The sequence below is a fragment of the Heliconius melpomene genome, chromosome 12 (genome assembly GCF_056956725.1).
Source record: "Heliconius melpomene rosina isolate 202511_hmr_F chromosome 12, ASM5695672v1, whole genome shotgun sequence".
Taxonomy (NCBI): domain Eukaryota; kingdom Metazoa; phylum Arthropoda; class Insecta; order Lepidoptera; family Nymphalidae; genus Heliconius; species Heliconius melpomene.
The window spans coordinates 2723096-2747913 of record NC_140400.1 but is presented as its reverse complement, the minus strand read 5'-3'; the positions used below and the strand labels follow the sequence as shown (position 1 = coordinate 2747913).

The window sequence follows — 24818 nt, the reverse complement described above, 5'->3', positions numbered from 1 at the left end:
AGGAGAATTAGTAAAAAAAACACAATATAAGGAAAATAAATTATTTAATGGCGGAACTTATAGCTAATAATACCACAAATTAACTTTCGTCAATATCACATTCGGAAGTCAACAAAAAGTCGCAATATTTAAATATTTATTTAAATATGAATAAAACAATTTCGACTATCACAGTACGAACTAGATTACTCATTGCACAATAGCGAATTTTTATATAAGAAAAAAAAATATACCTACACTTTTCTACAGATTTTTTATAAATAATTTTATTTTTTTTATAGTTTTAGGTAGATAAAATATATTTATGTATTTTTGAGACTTTAATTTGTTAAGCCAAATGTGGCTAAATCTTAATAAGATTTTTCTTTCCTAATGAGGAAAGAAAAATCTTATTAAGAAATCGTTTAAAAATTTGAACTTGGGCGGTTCGGTTTCCAAGAGGCGCAGGTTCAAATCCCGCTTCGTTTATTTTTTTACGTTTTCTAAATTAGTATTTTGCATGTAAAGTTTGTACGAGGTAAATTTATTAATTTTCTTTTAATCATTTTCATAAAAATATTCTACTACTACATTGTTTCATTGTATAATGTGGAAGTATGAACCTGTGTTTATATTTCTGTTTTTTGTATATCTAAATAAAAATAGAATAAAACAAAAAATAGATTTAAGAATTATTGATTAAGTTAATTTATAATTTGGGCTAACAATAGAAAAAGTACACTTATTTAATTCCGGTATTAGTCATGTGTTGTGTTAATAGATATATTTTTTACATAACAAGAGGTTTTTTAAGTAGTAAGTTATTTTCAATGTTAGAACAAGTGGAGAAAGGTAATTTAGTATGTAACTTTTAAAATAACCAGTTTTTCCTCAGTCAGTCTATATAAATTAGAAAAAACAACGAAAAAAATCTTTTAATTTCTGTCCATTAGGAATTAAATGTCATATGGATTATTAATATTTTATATTAAAATCATTATATTATTACAAGTTAAGGATTAAGAAACACTACATAAGCTCTTATAAAAACTTTTCTATGACAACGTTTTAATAACAGTGTTACAACTATTTAATTTTCATCTAGTATTGACATAATATCTTCCAGAAATCGTCCACTTCTTGACTAATCACAGTCTACTCATTTCCTTTCCATTCTCAACGTCTTTCCTTTTCTCCTTCTGTCTTCCATCCAAGATGGCGTAGATCTCCTCTATACTCCTATCTTTAGTCTCTGGCACGTACATGACTGTGTAAAACGTACCAGCGAAGCACACCAAGGAGAAAAGTATGAAGACCCAATGAATGCCGAGTAATTTTAGTAATGGGTCATATGCTTTTGTTTGTAAAAAGTCGCTTAAAGCGTCGACGCTGCTCACGAACGACGTCACCATACCTCGATGCTGAAATACGAAAAAAGGAAATGATATTAGTATTTCTAGATAAAATATTTGATATTATAGTTTTACATGAAATTGATAAAGAAGTTGACAGACATAAAAGAAATGATAGGTGACACTAGATGAAATGTAATTTAGCAATGTCATTCGTAGGACTAGGATTTCTGATAAGATAACAATAGATTTGCTGAATCAAGATTCTATTTGATAACGGAGTTTTGTTTATCAGATCTTCTCAGATTTCATTCAAGTTTATGTGTGGAAATTCTTCCAAATTGATAGTTGATCGTAGTTGTTAACCAGAATAGTTTCGACTTTATACATAATGATCTTCTTAGAATTAAAAGTATAAAAGCCTTTGTTAAGTAATACTAGCAACGCTGTGTAGAACTATATTTAACTATTATTTTAATATGTCCAAAGAGCATGTTATTTTCAGTTAATTATACATAGGGAACATACGAAAATATATGGGAATTAATAACATATTATTTACACTTAAAAAATATACACGTAAAAAACATTAGGAGAGTTTAATACAATAGTTGGAACGTGACGCTGCTCGTTTTATTATTCCGATATAGAAATCACTACTGGAACAAATTATAATAATATTATTTTATCTTTTTTAATTTACCTTAGGTACTTGTACAAGTAAGTTCCCTTGATATTTATTATTCTAATTTATTTGTAATACATGTGTATTGTATTGTTATAAAACATCAATACGACGAATTCCAACGTCCTTATAGATATTATAAATAAATAATAATCAATGTTATGCAAAAAATTATATAATAATAGTTTTAATGATTTAGTCAAGTCATGTCAAGTAGGTAGGTACCTATATATAGGATTTAGTCAAGTCATGTCAAGTAGGTAGGTATATATATATACATGCTGCTACATGTATATGTATATATATACATATACATGTAGCAGGGTAGACATGTAGGAACATGAGAAACCTAGTGTTAAGACCCGCTCCTCACTTTCCACTGACATTGCGTGCGGAGCTTAACGCGGCGCGTTGCCTTGTTACGAAAGCAAGGAAATGAAAATATTTCAGTTTTCATTTCCTCATAGGAATCGAACCCAAAACCGTCGGATATACAGTCACACGCTTGTGCTCCTGCATATAATATACCTAGGCATGTATCGTATATCATACGTAAAGTTAGAAAGCGAGAAAGAGATGGCCCTTTTACAAGTAATAACGTGAGATGAAGAAATGTAAATTAGAAAAGATAAGATAATAACTTCAATCATAATTCGATATCATCAATCAAAATAGACATTAGATGATTGTCATCTCTGATCATGATCTATTATGACACTATCGCTGTTTATCGCATTGATTGAGCAATGATTGAAGAATCTAGTGTATTATATAACTAGTTCAGAACTGAGCAGAAAGTTAAGCATAATTTGACTAATTTATTTTGTTCTGCTCTGAGTAATATTGAAAAACTTTTGCTATTTAAATAAAAAAAAAATTCAATTTAAAAAATAAAAAATAATATTTTGTATACTTCAAAATAAACGTAATTATGGAGAACGTAACGACATTATAAATAGTTATAGATAGCTTTTGAAGTCGAGGTCACTCCATAGGGTATGTTTTTAATGAAATTAATTTTATTTAGCTTTTAATTCGGACATTTAGAAGGGTACTAATGCGTTTTTTTCGAATTTAAAAAAAGATATTTCAAATGATATTGTTCATACAAAACATAAATCACCAAATTCCAGGTATAATTGCTGAGAAATCAATGAACATACATAAAATAAAAACTTACAGTCCTTGTAATAACTTCCTCTTTTTTAAATCTGTCAAAAAGAAACATTAGCATACATAAAAAAAACTCACTTGAAATGAAAACAACTCGGACGTAATGACATAAGGTACGGGCTGGTATCCTGCAGCGTCAGCAAAGATGCAGAGACACATGGCGACCACGGGCAGCCAGCCGGGCAACCACGCGCCCAGCGATGTCGCGAAGAACCAACCGCCCAGCGCCAGCATGGAGAGCCCTGTGGCGAACGATGTTACCGCTAGCAACCACTGTGAATAGTAAATTAAATAGATTTTATATGTACTACAATCTAATTGTAGCTTCGATTTTGTAAAATGGTTGTAGGATCAATTCCTATTCGTGGGTTCGTCACCAAATAATCAAGAATTTATTTTAAAAAATGCTTATCTTTTTGTTAGCATGAAAAACTTAGAAAAAAGCTTCCTCCAATTTTTATCAACTTAACTTTGTATATAGACCTGAAAATTACTTAATCCCCCGAGTAGAAATAGAACACAATCATTGTTCATGCAGTTTGACGTAGTGCCACAATGTGCAACGCCACACGAAGCAGAGAAAATAAATGTAGAAAAGAAAATACAAGACTAAAGAAAGAAGAAGAAGAAGAAACTGATCATACCTTTCTCCCAGTCTTCTCAACGATACAACTCGCTACAATCGATCCCAGCAGCTGTATGGCGCCCACAACGATAGTCTGCTTGTTCGGACTTAACTTTAAGCTGATAGATTCTGAAGCTTGTTCAAATATGGAGCCGGCGTACATCAGCACCACCAGATACCCGCAAGTCTCTTGAGATAACATCACGTTTACTGCGATCCTGAATGCTTTGAATGTTGTTTTATCTTGTACTGTAAGAAAGTATTAGAATTTTCTTATTATAATTGTTTTTGCGTGTAATTTTGTGAAAACTGCATTTATATGGTTATAAAGTTACTTTTTCTTAAGCTTATTTTTCTAGTTACTTACTAATGCTCTTCCACGTGGCTTTCTCTATACTTTTAGCGTACTCTTCCTCTTTTTCCATAATCTGGACCTCTTCTTCTAGGGTCTTGTCATCGGGTGAAGTGTTCCGTAGCCATGCGAGGGTTGATCTGGCTTCCTAAAGCATATAATTATTTTTTAAGGGTGCCGTTCAAAAAAAAACCGAAACTTTTATAAGATTTTGTTACTTAGATAATTTTGTTACATGAAGGAAAATATCTGGGAAAAATGGAAATCCCAACACATTATTAATTGTCATTTCATAGTAAGCGAGCTCATAAGTTCGCAAACTTCAGTTAGTCAACTTTTTTAAGCTGTACTTCATGAAATTGGTACGAGTCCCTCAGTGGACGAGTGCGACTCGCACTTGACCAACTTTTGACAATCATATGAACGCTCTACTATTATATTAGTATGAATAATTATTATTCTATTAGTGTGCCAATTGCAATCAGTGTGAAGTGCCTATACTCTATACATTACTTTGTCAAGGCAAACTAATCGATCTAAAACGCTATATCAGTTAGTAGAACATTTAACTGTATTGTATTTCCTTGATAATTTTGAAGAGTCATGAAATATTTGCAGTTGTTTTCAAATATTCTTAAACAAAATTCTAGAATTAATTATTTTTAATTGATCCGTGGTAAGAACGGAAAACGCGGCGTTGAGTTACGTCACTCAAAACCTAATGCTTTGCACCTGTAATGACTATATTCTCTTAATTAAAATGTATTTCTGTGGCAGCAGTAACTAGTTTTATCGTTGATATTTACAAATCCTTTGTATAATAACCGAAAGGTCAAATGTATTCGGGATCTACAGTTTTTAAGTGTTCTTACTTTCTTAGTCATCGCTCATGCCGTTCTAAGTACTACCCACTATTTATTCACAGAGTATTTAAGTAAAATTCTTAAAAATAATCTATGAGTAAAGATAGAAATAGCGATTTTTATTTTTTTTCAAATTTGAAAAAAATATAAATTAAAGAACAAACTTAACTCAATTCCATAGAAAAACGTGTAAAACATTTTTTAGATAAGTATTCCTATATTAGAAAAAAAAATGTTTTTCCTATATTAGGATTTAGGATACCGTATCTAAGGTTTGTACACACATAATATGATATCTGTATCTAGAAATTTTTCCTCATATTTGACATTTCCTTATTTCTTATGGGTTATAGCTGTTTTGTAAAATACTTTTGAATAAATTGCATATATCCTCATTGATTTCTTGGAAACATATGTTTATCAATTTTATTTCGAGTTTAATTTTAATTTTATCTTTATGGATCTTTTAGAAATTTACTAATAGCCTGCCACTTTGCGTGGACTTTGAGACCTAAAATGGAAAATTCAATGATTTGCCGTTTCCGTAGGAATTTCACCGTCACTGAGTGCTTCTAAATTTCAACTTTTTAAAGTCAATAGTTTCGTCTGTGCGTTGTCTGCCAGTCAATTTGCACAAGTATATAAAAATAAATGTCAGAAGCAAATAACATTTCCGCACTTCTAGAATAATTGCGTGGAAATTCCGTTATGTTGCTAAATTAACGACCTCTTAGTACCTATCTGATAAGGAATCGGAAAACTTTCACAAATTTTTACCACTTATATAATATAGCTTATTAAAAAGAAATATATTTTTTTAATCTAACATAACGTTTGTCCTTTATTGAGATAAAATAATTTATTTTTCATAAAACACTTATATTATAAACCATTCTTACCTTAACTTTGCCTTGCTTGACTAGAAAAACAGGTGTTTCAGGCATAGCCATGAACACTAGGAGGTGGAATACTGGTATGGCAGTGCAGAGCCACATGACTGCTTCGAAGGAGAACACGTCGCCCGCCACGTACACTATGAGGTAGCCGAGGTTTTGGGACAGGATGAATAGGGAGCCGAGAGCGCCCCGGATATTGTCTGACGCCACCTGGGAAAATAGAATTGAAAGGTGTTATTGGCCTTATTCCTTAATAATATACGGATAATTTTTATTTTTTTATGTTCACGCTGTGTCCTCCATATAGTAGAATAGGGAAAGGATTTCGTTAGGAGTGTTTAGTTTAGATTTAAGATTCTCCCCATATTCTGCCCAATTTTTAAAACATTTTGTGATGGAATATAGAATCCTACAAGTGACTCGAACCCACGACCGTCCTTTTACAGCCAGCCATGATGGCTTCATCATGTTACAATACATGATTATTTTTAAAATGAATATTTTTAATTTGTCAACGTTGAGTTCAAAATTCAATTCTCAAAATTCAATTCTCTCTGCCTACTCTCGCTCTCGCTATATGTAGGATACAGCGAAAGAAAATAGCGGGAACCTTAAAACATATATAAAAATATATATTTTAAAAATACTTACCTCTTTTAAATATAAGGGTGTGACAACATAGCAGCCCGCGCACGCGAGCCCGGCGACCGCACGGGACGCTATCAGCGCCCATGGACGGAGAGAAAACATAATGATGACCCAGCTTATCTGTTAACAGCACAACATATCCTGCATGAAATATACAAAAAAAATCCAGCTTCTCGCTGTTTCCCGCATATAACAGGATAGGCAGAGGGAATAGAATTAATAGTCAGACGTTGTGCCGCCCTGACGGCCTCTAATTTATTTAACTTTTTTTTCTTATATCATGCTCTGGCAACCATTTAGCACATATATTTCGAAAATTGGAAAGAAAGTGAGAAACGGAGTGTCTTAGCACTTGTTTTCCTTTACCTACTATGCGGTTTTCCGCATGCAAATTAAGCGTTTTCGCTTAAAGCTGTTTTTTATTAGTTACTTTAATAAAAAAGTACTGTAAATAAATGTTATTACAATTAAATTAAATAGGTACGTTAAGAATAACAAGAAAACGTGAGACCGAACGCTAATACCAACAGTGGTATGTATTAGAAACGTGAATTATAGCTATTTTCTAGTGGAGAGCGGCTGTTACTGCCTGTTCGACAAGTAGGTATTACATTCTATATATTATATACGAGATCATAAATGGAAGTGGAATGACAGGAAAAAATATTTCCTATTTTTATTAACTGTAATATATTTATACATATACAACTTGCTTATATATGCAACATATACAACGCTGTATCCCGCATACAATAAGGTAAGCCAGAGGAAACTAGTGATAAGACACTACGTTCCCCAGTTTCAGAAGTTTCAAGACATTGCGTGTTGAGTGGTCAGTAAATGAAAAAAAATGTATTCCCCCGAGTGGAAAACGACCCCACAAACTTCGCCTTTCCACAGTCAGACGTTTTGTTGCGCCACGACGAGCTCATTATATAAAAAAATATATAAAAATTTATTAAAACGACTAACCACAAGCATTAAAGACGTCAACATAGTTGTGATCTTCCTTCCCCATCGATCTGCCAGGTCTCCAACTAAGAAGCCACAGAATATAGGTGGGAAGAAGGTGACAGATGCCATCCAGGATATAGTCTCATCTGTGATAGGTTCCGGAGCTGGTCCATCTTCTGATTGTAGGATAGGAGTCATCGGTGACTGCCACCCCATAAGCATGCCGAAGTTCAGCACTGGTAGTGTTACTGTAAATAAAAGATGAATAAAGGAGTATAGTATTTTTTTATGTCTCTTTACGTCTTCTGAAGAAAAATATTGGTTTCTCTCTTTCTCTAGCTAGAGCCCAAAAAAAAACTAAAAACTACTGAAATTTGTGTGTAATACTTAAATTTACTCTTTTTTTCAGCTTCTAAAGGCTTGTTTGTTCATTTCATTTCGAAAGTGTGAGGAAAATCGGCTTTCTAGTAACCGATGAGATGTACGATGCATGTGTATGTATTTACGCAACATGTAAATACTCCTTTAACTCATACAAATATAACTTACAGACAAGAACTATGCTTGCAGAATGTAATATAAAATGTAAGGTTTTAGCCAAGCTTGGAATAGCAATTTTAATAGTTAAATAAAGAAATAACTTGATAACCTCCTTTTCTAACAGAAATTGGTTTAAAGTACTCTAATATTTTGTGTACTATTTTGATAAAACTCTATTTAAATGTAACTCACAAGTTACTGAGTGAACGTAGAAAATGGAACCTTGGTATAGCTTAGATAGTGTAGGGGCGGATAAGAGACGATTTCTCGAAATTATTATTAATTAGATTTAAAATCCACCCAAAAAAGTTTCCAGCCACGACTAGTTTATTAATAATAAGTTTTTTTTGTGTTGCTCTCAGAACGTACTCTTTGAAATACTCAAGGACACTACATAAAAAGCTCCTCCTCCTTCACTATATCTTCATTTTGATTATTTTAGTAACTAATAATTCAATTGAAATCAGCTTCACGCTGTATCCCGCACACAGCGGGGTAGGCAGAGGGAACCTAGTGTTAAGACACTCCGTGCCCCACTTTCTGCAGAATTCTGGAGGCATTTCGTGTTGAGTGGCAGAACTCTACGCCGCATTTTTTTTGTTATGTCACTAAATATATGCTTAGTAGCTTGGTAAATAATATTATTTATTCACCATAGAATATTAATACTGTTTTTTTTAAATTAAATGTAGATAGATATGAATGCAATAGCTCTTAGATACGGTTAATTATAATACATTCATTGAGTTGAAGGCTATCAGCTTCTCAAGATGTAGGGGATTTTGTGCAAATTGTTTAATATGATTTACAATATTATAATACTCGTATGTCCATGATGTTTCTTATTTACTTCAATTGATGAGTTTAATTAATCATTTTATGCAAATTATTATTCACCTGTATATTATAATAATATTATTATCTATTTCGCTATCACTTTAATCAAAGAATTGAATGAATATTAATTCATACGTACTGTATTCGTATTTTATGTACACTTAGTTTTTTTTAATCGGACACAAATATGCAAATGTAACTCTACGGTTGTTCTGGGTTTGATTCCCACTCAGGTGAATGAATTATTAATTATGTATATTTCCAATTCTTCACTCTGGTGTCAAGGCAAAAGCGCCGTTGAGTTTCGTTCTTTCTGCTACATGCGGGATACAGCGTGAATCGTTTTTTTTCGTGAAAATTTTAACTATTATAAAATATATAAACAAAATGAGCTGAAGATGTAAGTGATAACATCGTATCTCTCAATAACATCTCTAGCTATCTCACAGAGCGAGTGCCTCTCAATTATGTGTTCTAGTTCTAGTTGTATCAAGATATATCAGGGATCAACAGATTACAACCGACATCTATATTGTTTCGTAATTATACACTGCTACTACTGCGGTGGGTATAAACTTAAAATAAATGTGACAAACATTACTAGTTTTAAAATGTCGCCTATAATAAATAATGATTTTTAAATACGCTTCCATATGGGGCCAGTCGCTGCGGGTCACAAGCGTGCGACTCCAGATTCGACAGGTTCCATTCCCACTCGGGGAAATGAAACTTTTAATATTCTCCAGATTTTGGAGGAAAGTGGAGAACGGAGTGGAGTGTCTTAACACTAGGTTCCCTATGTTAACCCTGCTATACAGCAATAAAAAAACGTGTTTCCACATACATATTCTTACTAAAGTTAATTCATTAATTATTCATTATATCGGTCCATTTTTGGGGTTCCTTATCTCAAATAAAAAAGAAGAGCTCTTTTATTACTTTGTTGTCAGTCTGTCTCAGTACACCTGTCCGTTTGTCAAATAAGTAAAAATTTTACAATTAGTAGGTAATTATGGTCGTGAATTGGAAAAAACCATTGATGTTAATAATTATATTCTAATTAGATTTCTGTTTTCCATATATAAAGAACAGTGTTTTTTTCTACTAGATTCTCTTCCGCTTCAAACAGAAAAGTTCAAACAAGTTCAAATTTATACCAGTTTGCTGTTTAATTGATGCAAGGCGAGGATCGAGATCGAAAAAATGAAAATATATGAGGGCCGATTAAGATTGTAACGAAGAATGACAACACAAAAAATGCAAAAGCTTATTAAATTCTTGAAGTAATTATATACTTTTTTTCATTACACGCTGTATCCCACGTATGACAGGGTAGTGAACTAGTGTTAAGACACTCCATCCAACACTTTCCGAGACATAATCCTATTCGAAACATTGAGTGTTGAATGGCGGAGACTTCTCACAAGGTTTATGATTTGAAAATATAATTTCTTCGAGTGGTAATCGAACTTAAAACTGTCTCTGGTCAGCTGCTGTCATAAATTGAATCATAACATTAAAAAAAATAAATTGTTTATTTCTTCTCAAAGATTTTTTTTTAATAAATATTATTAATTCCTAATTTGATATTAATGATTTGATCTCCATATATTTGATGTTAATATTTATACTCATTTACTAATTGGCTACTACGTGATAACAGATAAATTTTATAGGACATTTGTTTTTTTATAAAATTTGAGATATGCCATTACGTCCTCAAAGTAAAGTCCTCCTGTAAAATAAATCAGCTTCACGCGGTATCCCGCATGCAGCAGGATAGGTAGAAAGAATCTAGTGTTGAGACATTCCGTTTCCCACGTTCCACCGAATTTTTCCAGGCCTTACGTGTTGAGTGGCAGAATTCAATTCCGAGTCTTGGTGCCAGAGCGAAAAAACGAAAATATTATGAAATAATAATTCATTCCCTCGAGTGGGTATCGAACCCACAACCGTTGCGTTACAGTCATTTCCTTATGTCGTACAAATGTAGGTGGAACTGTATGGTGTTATACAATAGTAAGAACAATACAAATATGTTGATAGATTCATCGTCTATTGCCATTAAGTAATCTAACCTAATTTCAAAATGTTTTAGTGGTTAGCTACATGTTACATACAATATGAACAATAAAGATTTATAAAAGTTAAATAAATAGTATAATACATCTAAAAAGAACTAAGTCCATATACGAAGAAATAATTCTTCGTAACTTCTTTAGAATTTCAATTATTTAATATTCTAAAAAAAAATCAGTTTCACGCCGTATCCCGCACACAGCCGGGTAGGCAGAGGGAACCTAGTGTTAAGACACTACGTTCCTCACTTTCTGCCGAATTATGGAGGAATTGCGTGTTGAGTAGCAGAAGTCAACGTCGCGCTTTGCTTCGACACCAGAGCGAAGAACTGGAAATATGAACGTAAATAAATATTTCTATTTAACTATAACTATATAAATTTCAATGTAACTATTCTTTTCTACAAAATACATATATCGAAGCTAATTTATTTATAACACTTTCTTATTTAACTGCAACCACTTGACACCCTGGGATCATGACCTCAGCGAACTGGTTCCTTAGTCACGACAGCATGGAAACGAGTCCCTGCAAGTCAGCTAAATATACAGTACGTTCAACGAATTGTGGCCGCATCGAAGTAAGTTTCTGAACTATTGCGCATTCTTCACTTAGTAAAAGAAATATGAAAAGTAGGAAAAAGCTCTGGAGTTCACTTCAGGGCGACCACGATACGTCAATTGTACTGTAATGAGTCAATTGATTTACTTGTTTCTCTTATAGTGTTAACGTTTGTAAGCATGCATGTAGTACTCTTATACGTGTAATATTAATTATTAGGTATATTATACAATATGTATAATATATTTTGGATATTAAAATTGTTTTGTAAAGTAAATTGTAATTTTTTATAAGTAGGTAATGTCCTATTATACGATTAAGAGAATGAAGTCAAGAAGGAGGGAGGTGGAGTGTCACTAAGTTCCCTCTGCCTACCTGCTAAATGTGGCATAAAGTGAAGATAAGGAAAAAAATTTTTACGCTTTAGTCACAGCTATTCAATATTTCCTCTTGCCAAACTAGGCGAAACTAGAAGAAACCAGTTATTGCCATATAGCTGGCATAAACAGATAAATTAGCTCAAATTAAAAAGTACTTTTGATTATTTTTTTATATTGATTAAGATTAAATCGATGACCGTCGTAATAAAAGTCTCCAAATACCAACATGTTAAACTTTCTGTTTCTTATAAAGATGATGATTTTATATATGAAAATCTATACTAATATTATAAAGTTGATGACTTTGTTTGGTTGATCGCGCTTATCTCAGGAACTACTATTACAATTACAATTTTAGTAACAGTCAATGTATCGAGGAAGGCTTTATTACATCACGTTAATCGTTTCGATGTAACGGTCAGAGTTACTTCCAACACTTGGATTATGTCATGTGTACTCAAGCGGGCGAAGCCGCAGATAAAATTTGATAAATGAAATAAAGCGGATAAATAACTAAAGGGCAACATACATTCAACATTTGCACGTATAAATAAGTTATTCTTAGAAGAAAATTTCAAACCTGTTTGCATCTCGGTCTTCTATTTTCAGAGCTCAGTTAAAATTAACTTACAACTTATCTTTAGTCTTTATAACTGGTGTTATGTATAAGTTAAATAATTAATGCAATAATGATTCTTTTCAACATAAAAATAAGTACGATATTCGAATGTGTGGTTAATAAAGTAACTGTAGAGGGATCCATTTCTTGTTAAGAGTTGTGTGATATTTAATATAGAAATATAATTGCTATTCTTCGTCTTATTTTTCTTTATAGAGTATAAGTTAATGCTATCGTGGGAAGTTGTTAAGTCTTGCTTCAATGAACGCGGTAGGAGTGGGTTCGAATTTCATTTAGAGAAATGTACCTAGTAATTAATTTCTTCGATATTTAGCAATTTTCGATTAAAGAGTTTATTTAAAAAATATATTTATTAAATATTTTTTTTTCTATCTGATTTGAAAAAGCGTGGCATTCTGTTGGTTATTGTTTTAAATGTAATCAGAAAAGAAAAGAACCCCTAATTTTAAAAACGTCAAGTTTCTTTTGAAATAGCAAATGAAAATTGAAATAATATGAATTTAACTTTCTTTGTTTATAATTTACTTTTTTAAATATTGTAATACTGATTGTCGCGTACAGGTAAATATGCTGTCTGCGATATCTAGTTGGAAAACCCCATTTTTATTCTTGTTATACTAATATGAGCCATATAGTGTGGGAATTTTCAAAAATAATTATTTATAACAAAAGATTTTTCGAGGGTATTGTGGCACAGTCGAATAGTGTCTGCATGGAAGCGCAATGGTTCAGGTTCGTTTTCATTCAGAGGAATTAATAGTCCTATATTGAATATTTTTTTACCTCGCTCGAGTAAAAAGAGCGCGATATTAATTTCCGCAATGTCGCAAGTCAACATTCTAAAGCTGTGAGTCATACTATTTTACTAATTAAAACGCTGACTATATATATCAAAATCTGATTCAGAGGAAAGAAGAGATTCTGAGGCAGAGGGAATGCAGTGTCATGACACTCCAGTCTCAATTTCTGCCGAAATTTAGAGACGTTGCGTGTTAACTAGCGGAACTTAAAGCTGCGCTTTGTCTACTCTGATAGAAGTGGCGAAGAAAAAACTGACTTTGACTTTGTAATGTCTTACCCATCAGTGCCATAAAGAATTGGTTGGCGATGCCGCCGTCTCGGAGGCGCGCGACCCATCGCAGTGGAAGTAGAGCGAGCATAGTGGCTGGTGCGCGATGTCAGACACTCATGACGTCTTTAGCTTCAATATCTGTAATAGGAAAAAAATAATTAATACTGTTTTAACCGACTTTCAAAAAAAAAAAGGTTCTCAATTCGTCGGAATCTTTTTCCAGACTAAGGAAAAAATACTAATTTTGTATGGTTACGAGGTATAATCTTTCTTTTCATTCTCGTAGGATTTTTTGGAAATTCTTTAGTGCTCTCTTATAGGTACTCTATTGGAACCTTCATGTCAATGGATTTATTTTATCTAAAAGTCACTGAGTCAGTAACAGAATTTTATATAAGTACATACTAGTCGTCGCCTTCATCTTTGTTTGAAACAATCCTGATCTCTTACTACTCAAACTCATATCCTCTATAACATACCATTTCAACTTTCTAAGCCCACTAGTTGCGCAATAACGTTTCTATCTAGAGCAGGAAACCAATGATATTCCAAATATAATGTATATTTCCCAAATTAGATTCGAACCGAGAACCAGAGGTCTCGAGGTATCGAGGTGTAGAGGTCTCAAAAGATAATATATTATGTAGGTTTATTAATACATATAACCAAATGAAAAGCTTATATTTTTTTAATCTAAATTGCATTACATTTTTGATAATTTAAATAACAATAAATAATATATCCAAGAAATAGAATTGAAGGATTATTTTTAAACAAAATATTATTGCAGGAAAAAACTCGTAGCTAAACTACGTATTATTTACAAATAGACATGTCAACGGAAATGATAATTTAATATGCTCTCGAAATGATCGCCTTAATGCGTTTGATGTCTTATCTTAAGTGTGTTGTCAATTTTTAAATTTTATTGCAATCCTCATTTCAAATTGAGTTACACTCAATATTTAGATAAGACTGAATGTTATTTAAGAGAAATAAGCTACTGATAAGAATAATGTACCTAATTTAGGAAAAATGGTCTCCTGAGTGGGACAGCAGTCGTATGTCTTCCGCATATAACAGAGCAGACAGAGGGAACGTATGAACTTAGTGTAAAAACACTCCGTTCCCATTAAGGCACTTCTGTTCCCCACTTTCTGTGGAATTCTGGATACATTGCTTGATGTAGAGCTTAGAAACTTTACGTTTCTATTTCCTAATATTGGAAATTTTTATTTAAATTATAATATTATGTGTATATTTTACTTAATATGTAAAGTTCATATGCGTAAATAAGGTTATCGTAATCGTTGTTATCTTAATTCTTATACATAATAATTGTTAGCACCAAAAATGTCAGAAATGGATTGGTTAAATAACTTCGAAACTACTAACGCCATTTAATTTGATGTGACCTTCACTCACTTTCCGGTCAGTACTCAGTACCCATGGATCTGTCATGCATCACAACAATTTTTTATCACAGTAAGTCATTTTTTCCTAATTATGATGAAAAAAAAATGTTATCTTTAATTAGTCTGCAGTTTTGTTATGTATCTTATACCTAGTTCTTTTTAAGTATTAGCGTAAAAATAAATATTCTTTTGTCTTAAAAAAATAGAAAAGGCAGCACAGCTGGGCAAAATAGAATAGCAGTATTTTATCTTTTTCTATTTTTTATGTGTGATACCGATGGTTAAAATCTTAATGTTCATTATCCTGGTCAAATCGGAAGGAACTTGAAACAGCATTTGACGCAAACAAAATAAAAACTCAATTTTTATAATATGGACCGTTTATTTTGAAAGTGGTGTAAGTCCATTTTTGAGAAAAATCAGCTATCACGTAATTCATGCTTAATTTAATGTAATTTTTTTATATATAACTAGTCCGTGTTTAATTTCTCAAAAAAAACCCATGTTTTGAACAACTTAAAATCGGTCGGTAAATGAAATTCCATAATCATCGACATACTAACCTTTAATTTTCTCGAAACAAAAGAAAATGGACTTACACCACTTTCAAAATAAACGGTCCATATACTAGCGGCCCGCTCGCGGTTACACCCGCGTGAGCGATATTATTATTAATTTCCGTCTCCATGACTACGTCCTAGTGACGTCTATGCAAAATTCGAGACTCGTAGCATTTGTAGTAACGAAGTTTCATACAAACTTTCAACCCCAAAATAACCCCTTAGAAGTCGAATATTGCAAATTCCCGTCTTAGCGAGCACCTACGTCCTATAGATAACTCCTATGCAAAATTTCAGATTCCTAGCACATGTAGTTTCTGAGATTTCATGATGAGTGAGTGACCTTTCGATTTTATATATATAGATGTAGATATTAAAAAGAAAACATAAAAAAAGAAATCAAAGAATGGGTGTAGTAGGTACTCAATTGATCTCCTCTGATCTAGGTGTAATGGTGGTTGATGACGATAATGACAACGCAAGATTTGTCTACGAAAGATGTTCTCTGGATAAGGCTGCATTGATGGTTTCATTTAACCCTTTAGTATGATCCGTTGTACCCATACCAGGCAAAACTGACCAAAAGTCTATTTGGAAATCATACAATATCTTCCTGAACTTCAACCTTATTAATAAGAATCTATATACTGATAAGTAATAATAAGAATTCTTAAAATAAAGTTATAATTTGTAAATTATCAGTGGATTTTCCTTAAGTATACCATTTTGCCTTTCCTTTCGTTATATTTCAAGGAAAATAATATATTAATATTGTAAAAAAATGCTCATTTAAATTATATTCGATAGATCGTTGTGAAAGTAAATTAAGAATCGATAAAAGTAACACTATTTCGTGCAACCGGTTCGGATGGGTGTTCGGGTTAATGGTGCTATTCTGATGGAAATTTTTGCAAACGACTAGAGAAATTCAGATGAATAAGAATATGAATTTAACAAATTAATATATTAATTTTGTTTATTTTTACCATTATTTAAGTATTATTCCACTAAGGATAGAAAAATATTAATTGATAGCATATAAAACATTGAACGTATCGGGACTCGGATCCTCGCTTTTTCGAGAAGCAGGTTTGATTCCCGCTACATTAAAAACATGGCTTTTCTAAAAAAATTATGTTGGTTATTTGTGTTTATGAATCTAACGGTAGATAGTGAAGATAGGTCCATATTGAAGATGTTATTGTTAACTTTTTGCCCATTTGGCCAAGACAAAAGTACCACTATACTTTTTTAGAAAACGTATATATTTTTAATGTAGTTTGGGACTTGACTTGCGCATCTTGGAAACTAAAGTGTGGAATATCACTTTAAAAAAGTTAAAAATTCGACATATTACATGTTGACTAACAATAAAAAATCCATAAGTGCATAAGTTTTTTAATCGCACTTAGGAAATATTTCTTGTTTATGCATAATATTTCTTATCCAAAGTACTAAGTATAAAAAAATTCCACCTATTAATTATGCCGAAAAGGAACAATACAAATAATTACGTCAGAACAACATTAACTATAGATTATAGACACGTTGTAAATGATTTGAATTTAAATATCTCTCGTTCATATAAGGTACACTCATCACTTTGCGTGGTTATATTGAAAGATTTATATTAAAAAAAACTAGGATACACTAGTCCAGTCAAATTTTTAAAACAATATTTATTAAATATTGTTATTTTATGTTCTATACTTGCAACATAAACTAGAGTATCAGTTAAACAAAAAAAACCAATAATCTTCATTAAGACAATGGTTTATGTCACAACAATAACGATATTAATTAAAAATAAGAATTATAAAATAAGAGGCCAGTCTTGGCGCTGGGGCCCAAATGTCAGTGGTTATGGGTTGTTGGTCCTATCCCACTTGGGGAAATTATTTTTATTTCCATGTTGTGATAATAAAACAAAAAGCGAGGTTAAGTTACGCCACTCAACACTCAATGACGATTAAGCGACCGCTTGAAGCTATGAGTAAAAAAATTTAAAATTACATAGAAAATATCAGTGTATATGTTTATTTAATTCTTAGTAATTCTAAGGCTAATCTAGTTACTGTGATAATTAATTTATGCGAAGCAGGATATCATAAACTAAGTTAATTAATCTATCAATCATTATAGCTCGCTAATGGTCTGTTTTCTATATTAGTCTTGATTTTACGTTTTATGACGTTATTTAATATAATAAAAACGCTTAAAAATTTGTATTTCTTTTTGTTTAAGTTATTAGATATACTCCTAAGAGTTCCCTAAAACACCATGATGAAGTATGGGCATTTCTTTTTCATATCATTATCATTTGTTTCTACGTGTAATCTTCTTCAAAGTAATATTTTCTATTAATAGGTATATATTTTCTATTAATAATCATTATTACGTTATTTCCAAATTTCCAATTGACATCCCAAAATATATATTTAAAAACTAAAAACTAAACTAAAAAAATATATATAAATAAGTCAAGTGATTGATCCTCAATAATATTAGTTCTAAGATTTCTATGGATGATATTTAATAAGTCACTTCTGAGAACATTCGTGACAATCTTGTCCCCATACCACACTCCGTTATAACAGTTCCTTCTCTATCGACAACTGTTCTAGTATTTATGCGGCTATTTTTTTTATAATTAAATATTTAATGATTTTTATTTATCGATGTTATTAGAGCAATAAATGGAAAAAAAGTTAGTTTTATTTTTTTTTAATATAAATCACACAGTAGGGTAGGAATAGAGAATCTAGTATTAAGACACTCTGTTCTCCCTAAACTTATATATTTTTAAAATTTTATGTAATATATGTGAGCTGAGCGAAGCGAAAATATGCTACTTCTCTTAGACCTTTAAACCTACAGCTTTGAAATTTTGCAGGAACGTTGTGGACGACACGGTGATCCCAGCGAAGTAGTTTGATCATAATTGTAATTGTAGTTTTTGAGTAAATGGTCAAAATGTGTCCCACTAGTTAAGCTATGAAATGTTTTGAAATTCACGTGCACAGACTGAACTTTGGATAACCTAACCCAGCGCGTGCAGACCTTAGATAATACATATACTAGACATAGATATGCCACTGACGAATCAGTAATTTAATTGCATTACGCAACATAGCTTCGTTCAGCTCCACCCGCCGTGCATAGCGTGTGGCGGATCACGCTGTATCACGCATATAACACGAAACCTATATAGGCTATAGACCTAGTGTTAATAGATTTCGCGTTGGTGGCAGAACTGAGCGTTGCGCTGGATCTTTCTACCAGGGCGAAGAAATAAAAATATTTCATTCCTCTGTGTAGGAAGTACGTATACTCCTATGTTTGGTAATCGAACCCACAATCGTTGCGCTTGCTGTCAGACGCTGTACTCTGCCACGACAGCCTTGAATTATGAATTATAGTAGGTATGTACTTTATTTATGTATTTATATTTATTAATACAATAAATAAATATCTAATTACATTTTTACATTAATTAATACTCAAAGAATGGTTTAGTATAAAAAAATATGTATCAATATATAAACGATATTTTCATAAAATGAAAGTCTAATCAATTTTCTCTATAGGGCCATATTAACACAATCCAGAATCCAGCAGGGTAGGCAGAGGAACCTGGTGATAAAACCCTCTGTTCCCCACTTACTGGAGGCATTGCGTGTTGAGTGGAACTCAACAACGCGCTTTACCTCGACACCAGAGCGAAGACATGGAAATATAAATTTAAATAAATATTTCTACTCCTCGAGTGGATTTGAACCACCGACCAGTCGGTTTTACAGTCACACTCGCCTCTGCGCCACGAGTGACCTCAAGTGAGTGAGTTACTGGTTAGACAGTATGAAGACGTCACTGACAAAAAATCAATTGACAATTGATTATTGCTGTGGCGCCGTCGCCTTGCTTATGTTATATAGGTATATATTACATATGCATAATGAACGACAGTCGCATCCGTTAATCTTAAAAGTCGAATTAAAGAAAAGTTAATCTTTAATCTTTTCAAACAGTCGGCGTTGTGTTCCGCCATTTATACCTTTATTTATTGCATCAAATTAATTTAATAATATCTTAATCTGTTAATAAGTATAGCTATTGATACTCATATAGTCCACTAATCTTCTAGATGCTTTTAAAAAAAATGTTTTCTATAAAAATAAACATTATACGGCGCCTATCGAATACCGTGTTTGGCAAAGAAAATTCATAAATTATATTTCTTTCTAACACAATTTTCGTCAAGACGTCAATCTAATAGAATAACAATTGTTTAGTTTCTTATCTTATCTTAACAGCGTGTTATCTTCCCAATGGCCTTTAGTGGATATGCCTAAAAACGGTACCCATAAGACTTAAAGTACTTGAGATCATTTCGAAGTATTTCAACTTTTGTTTACAATATAAGTAACATAAGTATACTGTCATATATAATGTTATACGTGTTAAGTTCAAGGTGACTGTGAGATGCTAGAATAAAATTTGTTAGTGTTTAATAATAATAAATAATTAGTTTTTTGACTCTAGAATATAGAGAGAGAGACTCTAGAATATATCTAGTTCTGAGATAAATTTTAAAAGCCGTTATCCAGATTTCGTGCATCGCTACAGTAGTTGTCAGTATCCACTAAAATATGCAATTGAAAAAAAGAATACGATGATATTATTTTATTAAAAGATATAATATTTTTTAAATCAGAATAGACAAGATTGTACTGAGCAGAACGTTCATTTATTATTAAACATTCAAAAGTTAGAAGTCGTGCACCTATGACTTACGAGTATCTTACGTACATGCTGTGAATTTGAATTATGTTTTTTATGGTTTCCTAAGTAATTATATAATAATTTATTAAACAGTTATTTAATTATAATATGACAGTCCGAAAAATATACTTTAGCCTTTAATTTTCAAAATCAAATAAAGAAGTAAATTTTATTTTAAAATGAAATCATAAAATCATTCAATCATGAGTTATCAATCATGTCGTTCTTATAAATGAAATATCCAGACGCTTTCACATTGGGATTGGACCACATAACGTATCTTAATATTAAGGCTGAATGACTCAATAATTAATATTCTTGGTAAAAACCTTTTTGTATCGTACAAAGTAAGAAAAGAGTACATATAAAAAATTAATTATATTAAGTTTTAAATTATAAGAATATATAAAGTCTATTTTTATGTTATATGTATTTTTTACGCTAAATGCGTAATTTAATTCTGTTGAATTTTATTTAAAGAAAATTATTCATACTAGATTTGTGCGTACTTTTCTTATAGTCGAGTAATAATTCCTAAATAATCTCAAATAATAAAGCTATTAAATTTACATCAGAATTAAAAGTTGATTCAATTATTATAACAAAACAAACACAATAAATAAAACAAACATTACATAACAAATAACAATATGATAATAAGAACACGCTGTATAAAAAGCTCAATAAAGCCCATACAAATCTAAATATATTTTGAATAGCGGTCCAAATTTTTTATCTGGGCACTCTAGTAATCTTTAGTATAATAAAAATAAATTATTACTGCGAGGGTCAAAATCAGGTTACGTTAAAAAAAATGTATAGAAATACTCAAATTAAGTTCCAACAAAAGTAGATACGCGCATCTGCCGCGGGCTTTTATCATTCAGGCGACGCGCGACGTTTTATTCTTATATCGTACAAAGGTTTTTCTCAGAAGGTTTAATTCATTAGTTTTATGCATCTGGGATTCAATGTATAGGTACTTATGCTTATTAAATATATATATAAAAAAAATATTTAGTTTATGTTTGTTTGCTTAAAGATTGATATCCTATTTAAAGCTTTTTGATAATTGAAAATATTTTACTTTTTTTTTTTTACTTGTGGTTTTATTTCTCTGAACCGATAGGAATAAAAGAGGTGTTGAGTTTCGCCATTGTCAAAATATTTTGAATTGGGGTGAGAAACGTAGAACGGAATGTCTTGAACATACATTCTATGTACATTGAACTTGATTGCATACCTTTATAGAGAACGAAGGCCCTTATCACTGTGCACTACTAGGAGACGGTGTACTACTAAATATATTGCGGACCCCTTTTTATTCCTTTGTAGCGGGTTGCTTTCAAAATCGGGACATTTTTTGCGTATCTCAACACCGCGATCTTTCTCAGCAGCTTACTAAAAATATAACAAAACCAGCATCACATAAACAAGAATATGTTTTGGGGAAGTAGTAATTATTTAATGAACTATATAAATTAATATGTATGAAATTGTAACAGGAAGTTTACTTAAGGTCGCCTATAGATAGATATAGGTATGTATATTATAAGCTATTTAATTATCCTCATAACTTTTACGTATCGGAAATATTTGAATTAAATTAAATCAAAAATTAAATCAGTTTCACGCTGTATCCCGCACACAGCAGGATAGGCAGAGGGAATCCTGTGTTAAGACACTACGATCCAGAGCGGAGAAATAAAAATGTAAACTTAAATATTTCATTTCCTCGAGTAGGATTATACAAGCAACTATTTGCATGTATAATATTAGACTTCCCAAATATGCCTTTGTCTCTACTCCCCACAGTCCATATAGGTATGTCATCTAATCTAAATACAATATTCATTTCACGTACATATTGAACTTGACTGCGAAACTAAAATCTAGTTCCTACTAGATTAGTAACAAACTCTTCTACAGTCAGTATTTTTCCCTTTTTCACGTATCCCGCGAACTTAGCGGTTCGCTGTCGGCTTCGCCCGCTTGAGCTACATAGCTATTAATTTCCTTATGTGCTTTACTGTGAAATTCTAGTAATAATAACATTTTGAAAATAATATCTATACCTATATTTAAAAGTAAAGTTTCAGCTAAGTCAATAAAACAGTTATTTATAGCAATTCTGTCGATCAACATTCTTTAAAATGGTTATACCATTTTTTGCTTTTAAATCGATGAAAATAAAACAAAAAATAAATATTAACGAAAGCTTGGGAAAATACAATAGGGAAAACTGCTATTAAATCGGTTGTCATTTCTGAGATTAGCAAACGCACGGACAAAGAGACAATTGAACAAAAAAAATTACAATCTTTTTTTTGAGCAGAGTGATCGTAGTGTCAAGACACTCTGTACTCTAGTTTTCGCCTAAACACGAGACATTGCGCGTACTTAACATTAAAAATAATTAATTCCCCTGATTGGGAATCAAACCCACACGTGCCGTGTTTCTATAAAATATTTAATTTTAATAAAATATATTATATTTAATTTTATATATTTTATTTTATTTAATTTAAATAAAACCAATTCAATTACCTTATGAAGTATGAGAGTAAACGCACGCACTTATTTTCACTGCTGTCACCACATTGTTAAAATATATCCGCACTGTTCCTTTGCTCTGGTGCAACTAATACGGACTTTCTCTTAAAAAAAACTTTAAATATAATCTCAAAACTTTAAATAACTTTAGATATTAGGAAAATATAAAGTTTTAAATATAATATTTAATAGAATATAGCTTCACTATCGTGCTATAGATCGATGGGAGTGAAGCGCGAGCCTGCGTCCGCGCACGTACATTCTCAACGGAGGCGAGTCACAAACTAACTTGACTTTACAATTACCGTGTTATAAATTTAAATGTAAACAAACAAAAACTTACTTCCCGTCGTCGGCTTATAGTAGAGAACTAAGCTTAGTAAAAAAAGTACTATTGTGCATTCAAATATATTATGTATATTTAAAATTTGTATGTAAAAGTAGGTGGATCCGCTTCTCACTCAGAGAAATATATTTTTTAAATAATATGTTATTCTCGTTCTAGTAACAAGATAAAGCGCGGCGTTAAACATCGCCACTCAACACACAATGCCTCTAGAATTCGGTGGAAAATGGGAATCGGAGGTGTCGTAACGGGAACAGAGCGTCTTAGCAATAGTCATTATGCGGGATACAGGATAAAACTTTAAAAAAAAATACAAAATAAAAAAGAACCCAGAACCGTTTAACGTAGAACCACGACGACGCCAAATTGCAGATTTACCTACTTAAGGTCGTCTTTTGTAAAACTTTTTTGGATGAAAATTCTCAAGCAGTTTAAACTATAATAATGATTTTGATTAATGGTTACCAAAGCTTGTTAGATGATGCGTCAGAGAGTGATTTTCCACAAGGCAGGGTCGACAGAGAGTCTAGGACTAGAAAATAGTGTTTCTGACGCTCCGTTCCCCACTTTTCGCCGCTCGAGGTATCGTATGTTTGGGGTAACTCAACGCCGTGCTTTGGAAAGAAGCAATACCAGAGCGAAGAAATGAAAATATTAAATATTTCAATTCTTGGAGTGGGAATCGAACTCATAACCATGTGCCACTACGTCACGAAGACCTCAAAGCGTGATATAAAAATTAGATTCTTTAGATTTAATCTTCAGAATAGGGAAGGGACTTTAAAGCCAGTATTTATAGCTATTTAAGAATACTGTTGTCGTGTTAAGTAGCGGAACCCAGTGTGACACACTCTGTTTACCCAGACTAAAAGCGTCTTCACCTTTTTTCCCGCATGGCAGGATCCCCAGGGTAGTACCTAGGAACCTAGTAAGACACTCCCACCCCCTCTGTCCAGTTTTGGAGGCAATTTTGGATCAGGGTTAGATAATGAAAATAATTAATTCCAAGAAGTAAGCACAATTTAATTACATATAAACATACCCTCAAATGGAATCGGATCCACAACGAATGCGTGGACTCACTGCGTCATTATGACGTATACTTATATGTGGAATTTAAATTGACCACGTTGCGACCACGTAGATATAAAATGAATATATTAAAATTTAAAAAAGTAACGAACCTTACGTCATTAAATGACATTCCAGTTGCTTTTTGTGAATGTGATATCATTAGATTTTTGATTTTGAGTACTATTTATTTTTAATATAAAGCGATAGGTAGGTTCATCAGATAGGAATTGGGATCGTATTAAGATTTGCCTAATATTCATTTAGATTGATGATTTTTCCTCGAGTGGGAATCGAACCAACTGCCTGCCCCTCTGCTGCCTGCCCCTCTGCTGCCTGCCCCTCTGCTGCCTGCCCCTCTGCTGCCTGCCCTTCTGCTGCCTGCCTCTGCTGCGCGTCTCCTGCTCAGCTGTTTATCCTGTGAAGCAAAATCTGATGAGCTTACAATTAATTAC

General features: G+C 32.1%; 1 protein-coding gene across 1 annotated transcript; it reads right to left on the bottom strand.

Annotated features, from left to right (window-relative positions):
- Positions 1-27: 27 nt before the first annotated feature.
- On the bottom strand, positions 28-23234 carry LOC146533404 (solute carrier family 2, facilitated glucose transporter member 8-like). Its single transcript, XM_085193850.1, has 9 exons — positions 22941-23234; positions 13643-13774; positions 7546-7775; positions 6577-6693; positions 5929-6135; positions 4182-4314; positions 3834-4063; positions 3268-3462; positions 28-1400 (listed from the first exon to the last, which is right to left on the bottom strand). Exons 2-9 carry the CDS (start codon positions 13722-13724, stop codon positions 1128-1130), a joined length of 1467 nt encoding a protein of 488 aa, XP_085049976.1. The 5' UTR covers positions 13725-13774; positions 22941-23234; the 3' UTR covers positions 28-1127.
- Between the last annotated feature and the right edge of the window lie 1584 nt (positions 23235-24818).